Source organism: Mustela nigripes, chromosome 10, assembly GCF_022355385.1.
Source record: "Mustela nigripes isolate SB6536 chromosome 10, MUSNIG.SB6536, whole genome shotgun sequence".
Classification (NCBI taxonomy): Eukaryota; Metazoa; Chordata; class Mammalia; order Carnivora; family Mustelidae; genus Mustela; species Mustela nigripes.
The window spans coordinates 15,410,812-15,428,880 of NC_081566.1; the positions used below are offsets into that span (position 1 = coordinate 15,410,812).

At 44.8% G+C, this 18,069-nt stretch overlaps 1 protein-coding gene across 5 annotated transcripts in view; it reads left to right on the forward strand.

The window, feature by feature from the left end:
* Positions 1–18,069, forward strand: part of KCNK2 (potassium two pore domain channel subfamily K member 2) — a 223,915-nt gene that overhangs the window by 59,819 nt on the left and 146,027 nt on the right. For 2 of the 5 annotated variants that reach the window (XM_059414013.1, XM_059414014.1), the window contains exons 1-2: positions 12,269–12,381; positions 15,529–15,839. In XM_059414013.1, the coding sequence (XP_059269996.1) occupies positions 12,336–12,381; positions 15,529–15,839 (357 nt within the window). In that variant the 5' untranslated portion in view covers positions 12,269–12,335. The other 3 variants (XM_059414015.1, XM_059414017.1, XM_059414016.1) reach the window with 2 other exon arrangements.

The following is an 18,069-nucleotide window of genomic DNA, read 5'->3' on the forward strand; positions in this document are numbered from 1 at the left end:
TTGAGGTTAATATACTTTTCATCCCCTTTCACAGATGAGAAAACAAAGCACAGTTTGTACTTGGCTGGAGCTGGACTGGAATCCAGGCAGCTCATAATCTGCACCAGTGGTCTATGCTGACTTTCATAAGAATCTGTATGATAATAGAATTACATGAAATAGGAAAAGGAATGGAAGATATATAATGACTTTCAATGTACCAAAGATACCTTGATGTGAGTTAAATACTTTTTGATCATAAAGGTCACAGTTACCATGAAATCCTTGTTTGAAGGTCATAAGAGCTGATGATTTTGTGTGTGTTGGGATAGGGATGGTGTTCTGGTCACACCAATTCAGCAAACTTTTGAATACCTACTATGTGTTTCTAAGATAGTGAAAAGAATTCAGCTTAGATACCTGACGTCAGAGAGCTTTTTGTCTATTAGGGGAAGTCAGACATAAAGGTAAGTACACATGAATGTAAAAGGTGCTATGAATGTATATCAGGACACATGGGCAATTGTGATCAAATTTACCACAAGTAAAGAAATCACAGGGGTGATTTCTCAGAAGAAAATAGTCAGATATATGATGTAGCAACTGTCCTGCACAAATTAATTATATGATTATATTTTTTATCTTCTAATGTATGAAGAAGGAGATTTCATGGGAACTTGGGTCCAGGTTCAACTTTCCTCATTATATTTTGTTTTCATTCGAAGTATAGTTACAGGAATTATGCAGTATTGAAGTTTCTATCCTGGTTCCAATTGTTTTCTCAATGGGTGCTTTGGCAGTTCATAAACATATTTACATAATTGGCTACGTTTGTCCTGGTGTGATGCTGACATGTCTTGTGACCCTCAGGATCTGAGAGAAGCTTGTAGAGACAGTGACAACTCTGAATGAACATTTGCCCTCAGTTATTACCTAATCGTTCCCATTAATTATCTCATGGAAGGGTTTGTGGCGATGGTGGCTGAGAAGGTCTGTATTTTAGTGGCTGTTTGGGGAAGGTCAAAAGTGCTTTCTGGAATATCCAGCCTTTAAACACTTCAGATGTGATTTCCAAGCAGAAAGCTGAACCAACATAAGAGCATTCCATGGTAACTAACTTGCATCTTCGGACTCCAGCTGCAACCCCTGTTGTAGGGCTAGAGTCAGATCCCCAGCTGAAGCATCTAGCGGTGCCAGAGAAGTAAGCAGGCATTAAGCTGAAGGTTGGGAGAAACATATAATTAGGGTGTTTCCATTAGAAGCAAGTACTACTATCCCCGAGAAGAAATGACAGCATCTGAGAATCATTCTTTCAAAGGAGGAGGATGAACGGGAACATCCAAGGGAAGGCTAAGTTACTTCATCAAATTTGCAGTGCAATGCATGTTGGGGCGCAGCATCTGGGGCAGATGAAGGGTTGCTTCTTCTGTAGCACAGCACAGTAGCTGGAGCTCCAGGACAGGAGACCTTAGGCAGTAGAAGAGAGTTCTACTGATCTGGCAGGGAGGGTGAGTATTGGTGAAAGAGAGCATGGGGCTAGGAGTAGGGTGAGGTGAGGAAGGCCAACTCATTCTGGGGTGGGCTTGGATCTGCTCTTTACTTAAATTTTGAAATTTTGATCATCATGGATTTTTTATACTACTATCAATTTTTAATGATTATATTAAAATATTACTTATCTTGATCACTGGGTTTTTTTAAGATTTCATTTATTCATTTGAGAGACCAGATTGAGAGAGAGCATGGGGGGGGGTACAGAGGGAGAGGGAGAAGCCCAGAGCGGGGCTCAATCCCAAGACCCCGAGATCATGACATGAGCCGAAGGCAGACACTTAACCCACTGAACCACCCAAGTGCCCTTGATTACTGTTTCTGACAGTCCTTTAAATGCTATACCCAGGGGGAGGGCCTCACTGGTCTCACCCTGCCAGCCCTGACTGACTGCAGCTGAAGTAAGATGTTTCAACACTTACTGTAGCCTAGAAAACAGTCACCGCGTTTTATTGTAAATGTGACCTCACAGAACATCTGATGCTACCTCAACCCAGAGGCTAAATCAGAGGACCTCAGGACCATGTGCAGCCTACAGATGTGGTTATTGTTAATTTTGCACTTTTTTTTTTTTTTAAAGATTTTACTTGTTCATTTGAGAATGTGTACAGGCCAGAGAGAGAATGGGAGAGAGAGCACGTGCATGAGCAGATGGGAGCCAGGGCGAAAGGCAGCTTCTCCACTGAGCAGGGAGCCCTATGTGGGACTCAGTCCCTCAATCCTGGGACCCCCAGGACATGACCTGAGCCAAAGGCAGATGCTTTACTGACTGAACTACCCAGACGACCCTAATTTTGCACTGTTAATTTTGGATATTGAGCTAGTTGTCCCCATTTTAATATTGAAAGATTTCATCCAAAACAACACAGATATCTGACTTTTCTTTAAAAATTAGAAATTAAGACTGGATCTACGTTTTTTCATGGCAGTAATCAACTAAAGCCAACTCGAGTCTCTCTTCCAGCTCACTTGATATGTGTATGTTACTGCCTGGTATTGTAGGCATGGAGGTTCTGGGCCCTGATTAATTGCAAGACTCTGTCAATGATACCTCTTAAAATGAGCTTTCATTCATTTAATAAGTATTAATTTTTGTGCCTACTGTGTGTAAGATATTGTACTGAGAACAAGATGACCATGTCCTTTCCCTCTTGGAACTTGTTCTAGTCTCCCTGGCAATGTTATGGGTTGAATCGTAGCCTCCCCGAAAGGTATATTAAAGTCCTAACCCCAGTACTTCAGAATGTGACTTTATGGGGAAAGAGGGTCTTTCAAGAGGTAATCATGTTATAATGAGGTCAGTAGGGTGGGCCCTAATCCGGTAGGACAGGTGTCCTTTCAGAAGGGGGAAATTGGGACATAGAGGGACGACACACAAGGAGATACCCATGGGACTGGAATGATGCCTATACGTAGAAGCCAAGTAACACCGAGGATTGCCAGCAAATTCCAGAAGCCAGAAGCAGCAAAGGAAATTCTCCCCTATAGCCGTCAGAGAGAGAGCATGGCTCTGCTGATACCTTGATTTCTGACTTCTAGCCTCTGAGACCAAGATTTCTGAGGTTTCTAGCCACCCACGTGGTGGTACTTGGTTATGGCAGCCAAGGACCGTAATATAGGCAGTAACGAAGCAATGACTTAAAAAAGTGGCTTAATAATGATAGTGACCAGGATCACGAAGAGACTGTACACGAGGTGTGGGCTGATCTTGTTAGGACCTCACCGGGCCTCTTCTGAAGAAGGTGTGTATTAGCTGAAGTCTGAAAGACAAGTAGAAATTGTTTTCTAGGAATGAGGGAAACAGGTACAGTCTGGGCTGGAAGGATTGAGGTGTGTGAGGGCTCTAAGGAAAGGGGAGGTGGGGGATATTCAAGAAACTGGAAACCCAGCTGGTGGCTGAACCAGGAAGAGGAAATTGCAGAGCCTGGCCATGGGCCTTATATAGTAGGATTGACACACTATGTTACTTTGCGGAGGTTATTTTAGTGTCTCCAGGGGTAATAAGAGTAGCTACTTCCTGCAGTCACTATGAGGATTAAATGAGATAATAAACCAAAGGGTCTTAAAACAATGCCAGCAATGGCTGGCACATTGCCTTGATTGATGTTACTTATTGTTGCCATTCCTGCTGTTCTTGTTACCATTATTATTGACAGGATAAGGTATACCCTTTGCATATTGGTCTCTATCCTGAAAGCAATGGGAAGCTAGTGTATGCTTTTAATCCACATTAACCAGATTTTATTTTGAAGGGGATCTACTTGGATACAGTGTGTGAAGAATGGATGAGAGATGAGAAGGCGAGGCCATGGGCGAAAAGTCCTAGGGATCAGTGTGGTGTGGCAGCAGGCTTGCTGTGATCACTTTGTGGATATGGAGAGACAGATACAACCACCCTACCAATTCTACCAAAAGCTACTTTCTTCTTTGCTTTATAGCTTTCTTATAGAATAAACACATCCTGGCTGATGCACGGGTTATTAATCTCAAGTCAGCCATAAACTTAGTAGACGGCCATGAGCAAGCCTTATATGTGCTCATTTAATCACAGATACAAAAAGATAAAAAGGAAAGCTAGATTCTTAAAATCTCCATAAGGTGACATTAACATCTTTAGTTACTGAACACATTAAAAGATGTCTTTAGGAGATTCCAAATATATTCCCTATTTGTTTTTTTTTCTTGCCTTCATGTCTTTGACTTCATTTTAGAAGAGAAATCAAATTGATTTGTTCTTCACACACAAAAAATTGATTTGTTCTTCATTGCTGTCAGAATTTGTGATCTCAGGCAAAGGCAAAATGCTGGGCTGGCAAATGTTCTCAACAAATATAAGTTTTAAATAAAGCACTGGATGTACTAAAAATTCATTAGGTAATGAAAGCCATAAAAAATTGAAAATGCTCTAGATCTCTCTAGATTTATGGCTGATTTTAATAAAAAACATCACATTTGATGTAATTAGTTTGCCTAATATTGGCAGGCTTAAAAAAAAAAAAATTACCTAATGAATTCATTGTTGGTGGAGGATTTACCCTGGGTGGAGAGTCTAAATACATATCAAAAATGTTCATTTCCTACTGATATATGATACTCAGCCTTGCAAGGGGAAAGAAAATCTAGAGCAAGATTTCCTCTTTGTAAACTCAGTAAATTCTAACGTGTTCTGAATTTATTCTATAACAGAGTGGCATTTGTAAGGCTTTCTTTACTTAGCAATGCTCTTGTTCACTACCTTATTCCTGGTTGAGCAAAATTATATCTCAATATTAGCTTATATTTAATAATTAACACTGGCAGGGACACATGATTCAAGCACTGATGTTTATATTCAAAAGATGGGTGTATCGACTTACATGAATTTTCAATACGAAACAGAAATCACACAGAACTAAGAATTACCATTATAAAAGAGATTCTTGTTTACTTGAGAAAATCTTACCTTTCTTCCTATTTTTTGTGCACATGCGTTCATTTTTAAGTAAGCACGTATACAAACCCCCTAAAAATATTGCTGAGTGTTATATATTTTAGAGTGACTTATTTCTGCAAAATGAATGTCCTGATTTTGATGAATTTTGCAGACTTCTAGGGGAAAATGACTTTTTTTTTTTCACTTTTCAGAGTGAGGCCCTTTAATCTGAAATCCTCCCAGCAACTCAGTGATGTTTTGCTGAATAGACACAGACTTGGTTCCATGAGTGTCATTCTTTTCTTATTTTAACTCCACAATTATAAAGATCTGGCATATCTTCTTTGCGCCCATATATCCCCAAACACTGCAACAATGCCCTTTGACACACAGATAGTACTAAATAAATACATGCATCATTGAATGAGTGAATAAGTGCATTTCTTGTACCGTTTCCTGTACCAGAAATGGCATAAAACATTTTGGTGGTATTGCAGATAGAAAGAACTTTTAGACTGAACACCTTTGAGAATGAGGATGAACGGTGGTCTGGGCCGATGCCTGTCACCATTTTTCAACCAAATCAGGAGCTGCCATCTGTCCCAGTTTCTCACCCCTGCAGAGATGGCCTCTGTGACTGTGAGCTCTCAGAGCACAGTGAACCCAAATCCTGCTCTTCTCCTGGGATGCTCAATGTGTGCTCCATGGACTAGTGGCTTCAACACCACCTGCAACTTGTTCTTTGTGCCAGTTCTCAGGCCTCAGCCCAGATGTGATGCATCAGACACTGTGAGGACAGACTCAGCAGCCTGTGGTCTCTAAGCACTCCAGATTCTGATGCATGTTCGGGTTCAACATCCACTGTTCTAGAAAGCCTTTGCTCTTCTTCCAATGATGTCCAACTTTCCTTCTAATGAACACATTCTAGTACTTCAGATGAATACGTTTAGGCCTTGGAGGACTTGCCTTCTTAGTGTAATTTGTATAGCTTAAGTCTGACTGACACTTCATAAGCTTACTTCGAATTTAACTCTTAGAAGTTATAGTATTATCTGTTGCCACATAGCAGGTCACCCCAAAATTTTGCAGCTGAGAAATAAGAAAGATTTATGCTCCCCCAGCTTTCAAGGGGTCAAGAATCTCAGAGGAACTTAACATGAATGGTTCTGGCTCAGGGTCTCTTAAGAGGCTGTACCCGGGTACAGTGTAGGACTACAGTCATCTCATGGCTTGACTGGGGAAGGACCCTCTTCCAAGCTCATTTGCTTGGCTGTTGGAAGACCTCAGGAGATGCATTTCCAGGCTCACATGGGTCTCTCCTCAAGGCTGCTTTATCACATGGCAGCTGGCTTCCACCAGAAGGAGAGATCCCGAGAGAGAATAAGAGGGAGTACATGGTCTTTTTATAACCTTATCTTGGAAGGAACATCCCATCGCTTACACTATATTCTGTTCATTGACAGCCCCCAGGCAAGGAGAGGGTAAAACATGGGACATGAATACCAAGAGGCAGGAATCACTGGGGGTCAACTTAGAGACTTCCATATAGGTAGATTATTTCCCAATTTCTCCAATTATTTCCCAATTTCTACACTGCCGTGTTTCAGTTAGAACTCTCGATTTTTAGTGTCTGAAGTCTCAACGCAAGCTGGCTTATACAAAAAGAAAAAGTGTGTGCCTTATGGTGAGGTTTGGTATAGAGGATCCATCAAACATGACCTGATCATCTTGTTTTGTTTGCTCCATATTGGCTCTATTTTCTGGTACCTCCTCCTCTCTTATTGGATTAATAAACTGTGAGGTTTATGGGTTCAAGGTCAGTGGTATAGTGTGAAAATCTCTTCTCTCAGAAGCTATGACATAAATTTCATTGGCTGAGTGGGTCGCAGGTTCATGCCTGAATCAGCTGAAAGGCTGAGGAATCATGACTGTATTGGCTGGGACCCAGGACAGACACTGTACCCACAAGTAGGATGAGTCCCACAGAAAACACAGCAGGTAGGAGAGAGGGAGGTAAGTGCCCTCAGGAAGGACCACATCACTCAAGCATTGCACTCATGTACTGTCTACATAGTTGTCTCCTCCAAGTTTGTAGTGAACTAGAACCTCTTGGAAAATGCTTACCCTCTTCCTCATCATTCACATCCCACACCAATGGATCATAGAGCCCTCTTGATCTACTGCCACCTCTCATGTCCCCCCTTCCCCTCCCCCCTCCCATCCCATGAATCTCTCACCTGGGCTAAAGCAATAACATCTGAATTCGTTGTCTACATTGTTACCTGCCTTCTATCTGTTCTCTAGCTACCAGAGTGGTTGTTCTCTGTTTTGTTTTTGTTTTAATGCCCTCTGATGAGTCTAGTGCTCTGTTGAAAATTTGTCAAAGTCCCACTAATCCCACTAATGAAAATCCAAGTGCCATGTGACCTGGCCTCTGCTTGATCACTTGGTCACTGTCTACTATAAGTCCTCTCTCTCTGAGCTCCCCAAATTCTAATTACGATGTTTCTGCCCACCCCAGTCTCTCTACATGCTCCTCCTTCTCTTGAGGAAGCTCTTCCCTTGCACTGTGGCTCTCCCTCTTCACCCCTACTCTCTACCCTCCTCCATCTTCAGGGCTTACCCATAGACTCCTTTGGACAGACCCACTCTGACCTTCTAGGATTTGATACTCTCATAGCACCCTCTACCTTCTCTTTATTGCACTTAACTAGAATTTTAATTTTTGCTTGTTTAGCACCTTCCCTCTCCAGACCAGAAGCTTAACGAGGGCAGCAACCTTGTGATATCCACCGAGCTCCTGTATGGCAGCTGGTAGACATTCAGTAAATATTTGATGGATGTGCTTCATTCTTCCTTCTCTCAGATCTATGCAAGGATGTTATCCATAAGATTAAATAAATGGCAGGAGTTACCATAGAGTTAAAAAGTGGTGGTCTACCTTGGGCTGGCTCATGAGGTTAAGCCAATCACAGGAGAGAATAAAATTCTCTTGAAGACTTAACAATGGTAAAGTCATATATGTGGTCTCACTTCGATACTTAGGACAATCTCTTCTGAGTTCAGTGTATTCTCCCTGTTTGGTAGAGGAGGAAACTGATGGACTGATGGTCAGAGAGATAAAGCGACTCCCTCAAACTCACATGGTTCACAAATGGTAGAGACAGGACACCCACGGAGATCACTTGGGACTCCAAAATTACAAGTCTGATTGGAATTATGGGAGGGACAGTGGCATGCTTTTTTCTTCTTTCTTTCTTTCTTTCTTTTTTTTTTTTTTTTTTGGTAACTACAAGTAGGCCAAGGTCAAAAAGCACAATAACATAGAAATGAAGTCCTGTAGATTTCATACTGCTAGTTGGAAAGCAGAACAGCAACGTTGAAAGCACCGGAATGACAGGAGTATAGAATTTGAGGGGGCTCACTCTTTTTATTACGTATTTCAGGTTTTCCTTCCACTGAAGTAAAATTAAGCAATGTTGAATAGTCCTGTGGCATGAAAGACATCAAGTCTACCTAGTCTTCCTATTTTACTTTTAATGGTATTTATATGTGTTAAGAAATGAAGGCATAAAATTAAACAAGATATACCTCCCCCTTTCCTTGTTTCTCCAGGTTCAATGATACACAAACTAGTCTACTTCCTTTTCTCCCTCTTACTTCAAACACAGTGAGTTAGTATGTGTTTGGTACAAGAAGGCCCTTAAAGTGGTAGGAGTATTTAACTGAGGGGGCCCTGGGGGCTACAGTGGAAAGCAGGGCTCGAGTCAGTGTGGAAACTGCTTTCTTGGTTCTTTCAAGTTATTTGTGAGGCTGAGGCTGGCTTGTTGGAGCAATTCCTGCCGATGTTTCAGTTTGGAATTTTTCTTTTGATCTGGTTTTAACGTCTCTATAGAGAAAATCTGTGCTTCCTCCCTCTCCCCCCATACGTATGGGTCTAACGAGAGAATAATGCGAGGGGGATGACGGAAGACAGCTACTACGGATACACCGCTGGAGAAAAGGAGGGAAAAGAGGATTCAGCGTTTGGGATTGGAAGGGAGTCCTCCATCCCATGAGTCTAGGAAAGGGGAGCACTATGCAGAGGTACATAAACTCTGAGTTAATCACTCCCTGTAGTAAGCATGAGCCAGTTTGACAGAGGACGGGAGCCTGGCAAGGTGTGGTTAAACTTGCAAAAGACTGAGAAAGAGCAAGAAAGAATCACCAAGCTGTTAAACGAAAGGAGAGAAGTTAACAAACAAGCAAATCTCAAAGTGTTTGGGATCATTTCATCTGGGGAACAAAAAGCCTGTGATAGGATAGAAGTAATTCTGAAGGTGGTGAATTCATCTCGTGTCCTATATACGCTGGTTCCAAATACTTGAAGAGAGGCCAGGTGAACGATGTCTTCATCCACACTGTCATTCAGATGTTTCTCGAATACCTATTTGTTTTTCTTTGTTTCTTTTTTTTTTAAAGATTTTATTTTATTTATTTGACAGACAGAGATCACAAGTAGGCAGACAGAGAGAGGAGGAAGCAGGCTCCCCGCTGAGCAGAGAGCCCGATGAGGGGCTTGATCCCAGCACCCTGGGATCATGACCTGAGCCGAAGGCAGAGGCCTTCTGAGCCACCCAGGCTCCCCTCGAATACCTGTTTCAAACCAGGCACTGGTTATTGTGGATATTATGGGGATCAGAGAGATATGGCTTCTGCCCTCACTGAGCTTACAGTGTAGTCTGAAGAAGCATAACACACTGTGGCAAGTGTAAAGACAGAAGGCCAGGTTGCCCGGGAAGCAAACAGCCAGACACCTAATGAGCTAGGATTCGGGAGAAACTTCCAGACTGCTGGCAGATCTGAAGGACATCACCTGTGATGATTAGTTTTAGGTGGCTTGGCTACCGTATCTAGTTATTTGGTTAAACACTTATCTAGGTGTTGCTGTGAAGGTATTTTGTACATGTGGTTGCAATCTATAATCATCAGACTTGAAGGAAAGATTACCTTTAATGATGTGTGTAGGTCTCATATAATCAGTCAAAGGTCTGATGAGCAAAAACTGACGTTTCCCAGAAAATAAGAAATTCAGGACAGAAGCATCAACTCTTGCCCGAGTTTCCAGCCTGCCAGAACGGCCCTAGGAATTTCAAATGGACTTGCCAAAGCCCACGACAGTGCGAGCCAATTCCTAAAATAAATCTTTTGTACACACGTACACACATGCCCTATCAGTTCTGTTTCTCTGGAGAACCGGACTAATACAATGTCTTAGTCATGTAAAACTGGGGGAGGGTGTGTGAGGGAAGATGAAGGACCCAGAGAGGCCTGGAATGAAAAAAATAAGCCAGATCAGGAAGCAAATTATATGTCACCTAGAGAGTTTGAAACGGTTTTAAGTGAGAGGATCAGATTCACATTTCAGAAAGGATATCCGATTATATTGAGAGCAGAAGTGGAGAAAAACATGTTTCTGTTCCAGCAGGAAGGAATTCCTAATAAGGAAGACGTTTTTTAATAGGAGGAAGAGGTGCTGAGTCCATTCTGGAATTTAAAAAATAATTTGGCATTTTCGAGCATGGATGGCCACAGTCCTGCCGAAGGTTTATAACGCTCTTTTGGCCATCGAGGGTGTTTCTGCTCTGCCTGACCTCCTCTGGGTCTATAGCTTTCACTAGCTTCTCCCATCTACAGTTTTCACGAGGAAGTTCTCCCGGTAGCTGGCAAAGTACTTCAAGTTGGCCCAGCAGCCTTTCTGGGAGATAAAGGAGCACAGGGCGGAGGTGGGAGGGTGCAGGTCAGCGGGCTATTCCCGCAGCCAAAGGAAGAAGGAAGAGCGAGTTTACACTCGGGCTCAAGTTCTGTTACATCACGTGTGTGACGAGGGGGACTAACCTATTTCAGCTGCGCGCTCTCTTCCCCCTCCTCTGCGGGTTCGGTGCCCGCACCCCTGCAGCCACGCGTTCAGCTGCCCCCGCGCGGCCGTCTACGAGTCTGGGCGGGGTCTGGTAGCCGCCAAACTGGGATCTCCATGCCGAGGTGTGCAGGAGCGCCGAGCTCAGACTGAGGTCCCAGGTCTCCCACTCCGCAGCTCCGCCGAGAAGAGCCGCAACCCCTGTCCCCTGCAAAGGGGTCTTGTCCTGAGAGCGTCTGATTTTTCTTCCATTCCCTCTGCATCCTTAGATGTCTTCACCCTAGCTCCCGGTGCGTTCCCCATCCTTTCTGGTTTGGAACCTTCTGTTGTCAGAGCTCGCTGCCCAGGTTAAGCACCGAGGAGGAGGTGGGGTGTGGTGGGGGTTGCTGGTGACTCGACAACACTTCCTCAGGCGTAGACTGGAAGGAGCCAGTAACCCCATTACCGACCCCACTCCGGGGGTCTCAGGGCGCCCGTGGGGGCAGTTCTCTGTACAACCCTGGTTGTGGGGGGGGGGGGTGCAAGGGGAGCGGAAGATGCTTACGTGCAGGGGTCCTGGGACCCGCGCCCCAGAGCATAGTCCCGCACCCCGCCCTGGAAGGAGATAGGTTGGAGCTCGGTCTGTGCGCCTGATAGTGGGAATGGGCATGTGGGGAGGGGGCAGCGCCAGTGGAAGGGGCTGAGGGCAGAGGCAGCAGGTGAGCCCCAGGGCAGTGCCCCCAGGCGAGGAGGCAGGGGAGACGCCGGCGCGGGTTAGGCTAGGAGGGGTTGCGGAGAGGCGAGCCCAGGCGGGGAGACGGAGGGTGGGGGGAGGCGAGGGGGAGGGAGTTCCGAAAGGAGGGAAAGGAGCGGGCGAGGGACGAGAGCAGCGAGCCTGGCAGGGAGAGCGGCGGAGGGCGGCCGAGCTGCGGGCAGGAGGGCGCCCGGCGCGCCGAGCCGGTGCCACACCCCCCGCCCCCCGGGGCCCGAGGGCTTTGCCGGGGGAGACACACAAAGACATGCGAAGAGGGGCAGAGCGAGGCTCGCGCACAAAGACGCCGGGGCGCACGGCCGCTCGGGCTGCACCGACCGCCCCCGCGCCGCGCCGCGCCGGGGACGGGCCAGCGCGGAACCCGGGGCGGAGCGCGCGGCTGCGGCGGCGGCTGCCGGCCGGCGCGGGACCCGGGTCGCCCGCGCTCTCCGGGTGACCCGGGCCCGGCCGCAGGCGCGTGCGGGGGCGGCGGCGCCAGCGCCCAACTTGGCCTCGGCCTCGCCCTCTGCCCAGCCCGCCGGTGTCCCCTCCTTCCCGCGATTTCGTTTCTTCTCACGCTCCCCCCCCCACCCCCTCCCGCGTCCAGCCCCGCTCTCCCCACCTTGTAAAACAAAGCCGGGGAAAATGCCTGCCCGTGCAGCTCGGAGCGCGCAGCCCGACTCTGAATAAGAAGTGAGTACAATGGCGTGTTTGTAAAAGCTTCAAGTCCGTCTTTTTCAAAAAACATTTTGAATGCTGCATGCCTCATGCTTCCCAGCGCCTCGCGGGAGAGACCCGGCTATAGAGCAGGAGGTGAGACCCCCCGGGTGCCCACCCCCGCCCCCAAGCCTCCCGCCTGGCGCTCTCCCGCCCCTGCCGGGACCGGGAGGGTTGCAGAAGCCCGGCTGGCAGCAAGTGGACGTCCTCCGCCTTCGTTGCCCGTCCCAGGTGTTGGGTCATAATCTCGGCTTGGAGGCACACCGAAGCCGGGCTCCTCGGCTGCCTGCTGCTCCCCCCTCTCCCGCTGGTGCCTGGGGCTTCTGCATCTGCCTCGGGTGTGGGTTTGGGACACCTTGGGGGAGTTTCCGAAGGAGGAGGAGTGTCAGCCCTTGGGAGCAGCAGACAGGCAGGACGCATGGTGACCCTGGTCACACTTGTTGCCCATTGCGTGGTGGGACAGGCAGTGGTGCTGAAAAAAAGCTCGTTTCTCTTGCCATTGAGTCGTCTGCTGCGGCCCCAAGCGTGGAAGGCATACCTGCGTGAGGATGGGAGCCCGGGATTAAGAGGAGACTGTGATGTGCTGGAGGCAGAGGAGGGAGGTAGTGGTGGTGATGACAGTGTGTGCAAGGGACGACTCTTTGATTCCTTGTTCTGAGGCGCGTTTCTGCCTGATCATACATCAAAGGATGTGGAGATGGAAACACAGAGGTTCCCCATGTTAGACTGAGAGAAAACGCTGTTCTTTTTTATTTTGGTGTTTTACCAATTGCTGTCCATTCTGTCTGCCAAATGTGCATCTATATATATTTCTGCTAATTAAAAAAATACGAGAGTAGCTTAAAAGAATTAAACTTCTGTGGACATTGGGGAGGATATGTGATAATGGTGAGTGCTGTGAAATGTGTAAGACGGATGATTTGCAGACCCGTACCCCTGGGGCAAGCAAGACATTATATGTTAATAAAAATAATTAATAAAAAATTTTTCAAAGAATGGGAGGAAAAAAAAGAACTAAACTTCATCAGGAAATGTATTAGCTTTATACACACACACACACACACACACACACACACAATCTTTTAAAAAACCTATCTGTCCTTTCCCCTAAAAGCATATCATTGTAATGTGTTAGTGTGGCATTGGGATTTAGGATTGGGATTTGGATGCATCAAGGTAAACAGTCCTGGTGTTTTCCACTTCTACAGAGTAGAAACCTCTGGTGTGAAAAACCAGAAATATGAGAGCACGGATAATTGGAAAGGAAAGGTTTGGAAAGCTTCCTTCAGAGAAATAATGTGGGTTTCCTGTTATCTTTATTCCAAAGATGGGTTAATTTTAGATGATGACCTTTATTTTTCACTCAAGACACACTATGTAGCTCGGCGGCAGGGTGGCGTAGCTAGCCAGCAGGTGAGAGTGAGATCAGCTGTTACCAGCATGTCTGTTAAAAAAAGTTTTCCCAATTAAAACACTAAAAGACATACCCAGTACTGATTTTGAGCGAAGTTGCCCTTATAACTATTACCAAAGGTGTCTACTGGTTCGTGGCTTTAATCTGAACAGGTGACTGTATCAGGAGGGAAACGTGTCCATACCTGGATCCAGGGTTGAACCACCGTACCTTGCTGAAATGAGCAGTTCAGTCTGTATAGTCACTTCTTGGAGCTCTGACTTCCTGTCTACAGAGTCAGAGCCACTCAGGGTTTCTGCTGGTTTGAGGAGCCCTCTGCTATCGGCCACCACTGTACAACACTGCTTAGGTCTGGGACTTCAAATAGCTTTGTTTGCGAAGCTTCTTTGTGATGGGCAACTGATGATTTATTTTCTGAACTCAGATTGTGATAGACCTACGTTTAACACACAGTGGTGGTCAGGAGTGTAGGGTATCTAACCCTGTGAAAGCTAACACTTTCCGTTCTCTTCTTATCCTCGAGTGATTTCAGGTTCCTGTAGGATATTTGGGTGTAATTCCACAGGGATTTCTCAGATGCTTACCTAAAAGTGTCTTTTAGGTTAGGTTGTTATTATATCAGACCTGTATTATATATACCAGAGTAATTTTACTTATATCTGTAACAATTTTGGACTCTAAATTCATTGTTCTGGTTGAGTTGGTGGTTTTTAAAAGTCCCCCTGTATTTGATTTTTTGTTTGTTTGTTTGTTTGTTTGTTTTTTCTTTTCTGGCTACTCTGTTAACCTTTTTGGTTCAGTGTTGCCTTTCCAGTCATTCTGTAGCAGATGGCTTGTTTCCCCCTTACCAAGCAGAAGTCTAGTGTCTTTGTATTTTCTGAAAAGAAATCCATTAATGATGTTTTTGAAGAGCTGAGATAAATAATAAATGGATTTACTGTCACCTCAGAGTATATGGGATTTTGTAAGGGAACACATAAATCCGCTCTCATGGAGCAATTAGCTTTGTACAGAGCACGGAGGGTCTAAGGTGTAAGATAAGGTTTTACTTTTTCTTTTTTTCTGGATAACGTTCACTGTTGAAATGGAAGGAACTAGTCCTGTCTTGGTTGCACCTAGGATTGTGCCAGAAGAGGTAGCAAGACTTTTTTTTTTTTTCAAGATGTCAGAGATTATATAACAAGATACAGAGACTGTTTAATCATGAACCACTTTAGAGGGTAGGCAAAAAAGAAATGATTGGGCAATTGAGTGGTTTACTTACCACCGTGTTTTACGAGAAAATGACTAATGTTTTACTTTGAGCAACAATGTTTGGATCCCAAATTCGCTTATAATACAATCCCTCTATTACAATGAATGTTTCCATAAAAATAAAGAATATTCCTTGTGTCAGTTGCTTGCAGTATAGAGGGTTAAGTTCTTGAGAACAGGAATCATCCATGAACCTTCTTCATGAGTATTCATGAGATAGTTCAGTACTATCAATTCTTAGGAGTTCAGTCTTTATTGAGTAGCACGGCAAACAGATGTAAATTTAAAAATTAATTAGAAAGACCTCGGGTGTTGTTTTATTTATTTATTTTTTAAACTTTCTTGGTCCACCTCCTGTTTTCTTCCTCCCATCTGGAACCCCAATAGCAGCAGAGAGCTGAGACCCAGCCCCTTTTCCTTGATAAAGTCCTGGATGTGAGCTAGTGGGAGCACTCTGGTTGGTTCCAGACCTTCCACCAGGAGGGCAGTGGAGTTCAGTCCGCCTTCGCTCAGCCCTTAAAGAAGCCCCTCTACTACTCTTCTCCGACCTAACCTTCCTTCTCTGTTGTTGTCAGTGGCGGCACCTGACTTGCTGGACCCTAAATCTGCCGCTCAGAACTCCAAACCGAGGCTCTCGTTTTCCACGAAACCCACAGTGCTTGCTTCCCGGGTGGAGAGTGACACGACCATTAATGTTATGAAATGGAAGACGGTCTCCACGATTTTCCTGGTGGTTGTCCTCTATCTGATCATCGGAGCCACCGTGTTCAAAACCTTGGAGCAGCCTCATGAGATTTCACAGAGGACCACCATTGTGATCCAGAAGCAAACATTCATTTCCCAACACTCCTGTGTCAATTCGACTGAGCTGGACGAACTCATCCAGGTAATCATGGCACAGAGGAGTTGTAACCCGGCTTCCTCTCTGGGGAAAGAAAGTCATGGCAGGAGGAGGCTACCCTAGTAGCTCAGTGGCGTGCCTAGAGGGGGCCCAATTCCACTTTCTCTTAAGATCGACTTCTTTCTGCACTTCTTCCCTCCTATCTTACTTCTTCTCTTTTCTTCTTCTCCCTTATTTCTCCCTCCTCTTCCTTCTTACCCTCTTCTGCTCCTCCTGTCCCACCATCTCCCTGATTTGTCTTTCTTTGCCTGCTCTTAGAATGGCTAATGGATGCCTGTGGACATGGGGTTGGCTTGCTGGAGGCTCTTGTGGTCAGGTTAGCATTCCCAACTGAGAAACATTGCCGTGGCAAGTGAGAGGAAAACCTAAGGCAGAAAAGTGCTTTAATCATGCTGGGAGCCATCATGAGAAAGAAGAGAGGGGTTTGTGGTGTGACTCTCTTGAGATGGGTGACCCTCCTGGTTAGCAAGCTACAGCTCAGCTCTTTAACCCAGCCAAAGTATAACTCTAAAAACTGCCTTTTTTAGGCGCCTAGTGAGATGACGCATCCTTGTTTCTCTAAACCCTAATTAAAAGCAATTTACTCTTACACAGATAAATGGAGTTTTTGAATTCTAAAAAGGTAATTTCGTTTTCATGTACTCTATCACGGATGGAACAGTGTTCTTAAGGAAAATACTTTGTTATAAAAGTTAATCACAAAATGATTTGAACATTTCAATTGGACTACTTGGAGATGGCTGTCTTTTTGTTGTGGATTTCTTTTACATAAAACAATTCAGTGGTCAAACCGAGGGTCTGGTCAGAAGAAAGCCCTAGAATGTTCTTTCAAGGAGAGATCTAGCTGACTAATTGTGGGAGACATTTTAATTGTACAGAAACTCATTTTCCTGTAGAACCTACTTCTCTTAACTGGTCTAAGTCAGTTTGGGTTGAAAATTATCCAAGTCATCTGAACATGTTCTTCCTCATCTTCTGTTTGGTTTCAAATCATTCGAATGAATAGTAGATTGAGGGAGGAAATTCTTCCTGTTTTTAATCCAGTTTCGTATTCAAAGACCTTTTCTCTCTTATTTCCCTTTCGCCATGGATACCCCAAAGGCTACCTCTGCCCTTCACGCCTCTCTCTATTTGTAGACTACACATTCAAGTTCGCACTCAAGTTTTACTAAAAGCTATCAAAGATAGTATTCGCTTACCCCCTTTTAGTTCCTTCTATATTCAGACACTTCTGCGTCTCAACCACTTGACTTAGATTTTGAAAAGACTCCTCAGACACTTATATACGGCAGTATTTTCAGTATTGACAGTGAACCCTCCAATAGATATCATTGAGGTACTAAAAAATCTTAAAGAATTCCCATTTTCCTAGGGTTTTAAAGGATGAGCTCTAGGTTGTCTTGGAAGTAGCATCAGATAGGATGTGTTTTACACTCCAGCTGAGCACTTTCTGGAGGTGTCACTCTGAACAAGTACCTTTGCTCTCTGAGCCTTCAGTGATCTGTCTGGAATGAGGAAGGCATATCTACCAAGCAAGGTTGCTGTGAAGAGTAAAGAGATAATCCCTATAAAGCATCTAGGACGTCACAACGTGTTAGGTTCCTTTGCTGCTCTTCCTATTTGCTCCCTTCCCCCGACCCCTACTCGACCGCTTTATTGGGTTGAAGTATCTGATTCAGGCAATTCAGAATGAATTCAGAACTAAGAATTCAGTTCCATTCTAGCATCTGAAGCTAAGAAGTGTGGTGCGTTTAGGGCAGGGGGGAAAATGCCTGGAATTTCAGGACAATGCTGGAGGAAACCCTGTGTGAAATTCAAAATGGTCTCGCTGTTCTGTTCTACCTAGACTTATTCATCACTGTGAAAATAACTTGAAGGTCGTAGCAGGTGGAGACAATCTGGAGGTGGAGACTGATTATTTTTGCTCTATTGTTTTTGGAATGGAGACAGACAGAGCTCAACAAGGACCTAATCTTTTTCTTTCCACCCCACAGAGGAATCTCTTTTAGCTTTATTAATATTCACTGCTGATGAGAATCCTCACTTTTTAAAAATCTCAAGTATTTTTGTGCTTATTCCAAAGTCCGTTATTTATTTTCATATCACTCATCTTTAGAACCCCATGACTTGAATAAATTATTATATTCTCTTCAAATAAAGTTTTTTCTGATAGGAGAAATGTTTATAATGGCATGGCTTCAGGGATCCAGATCAG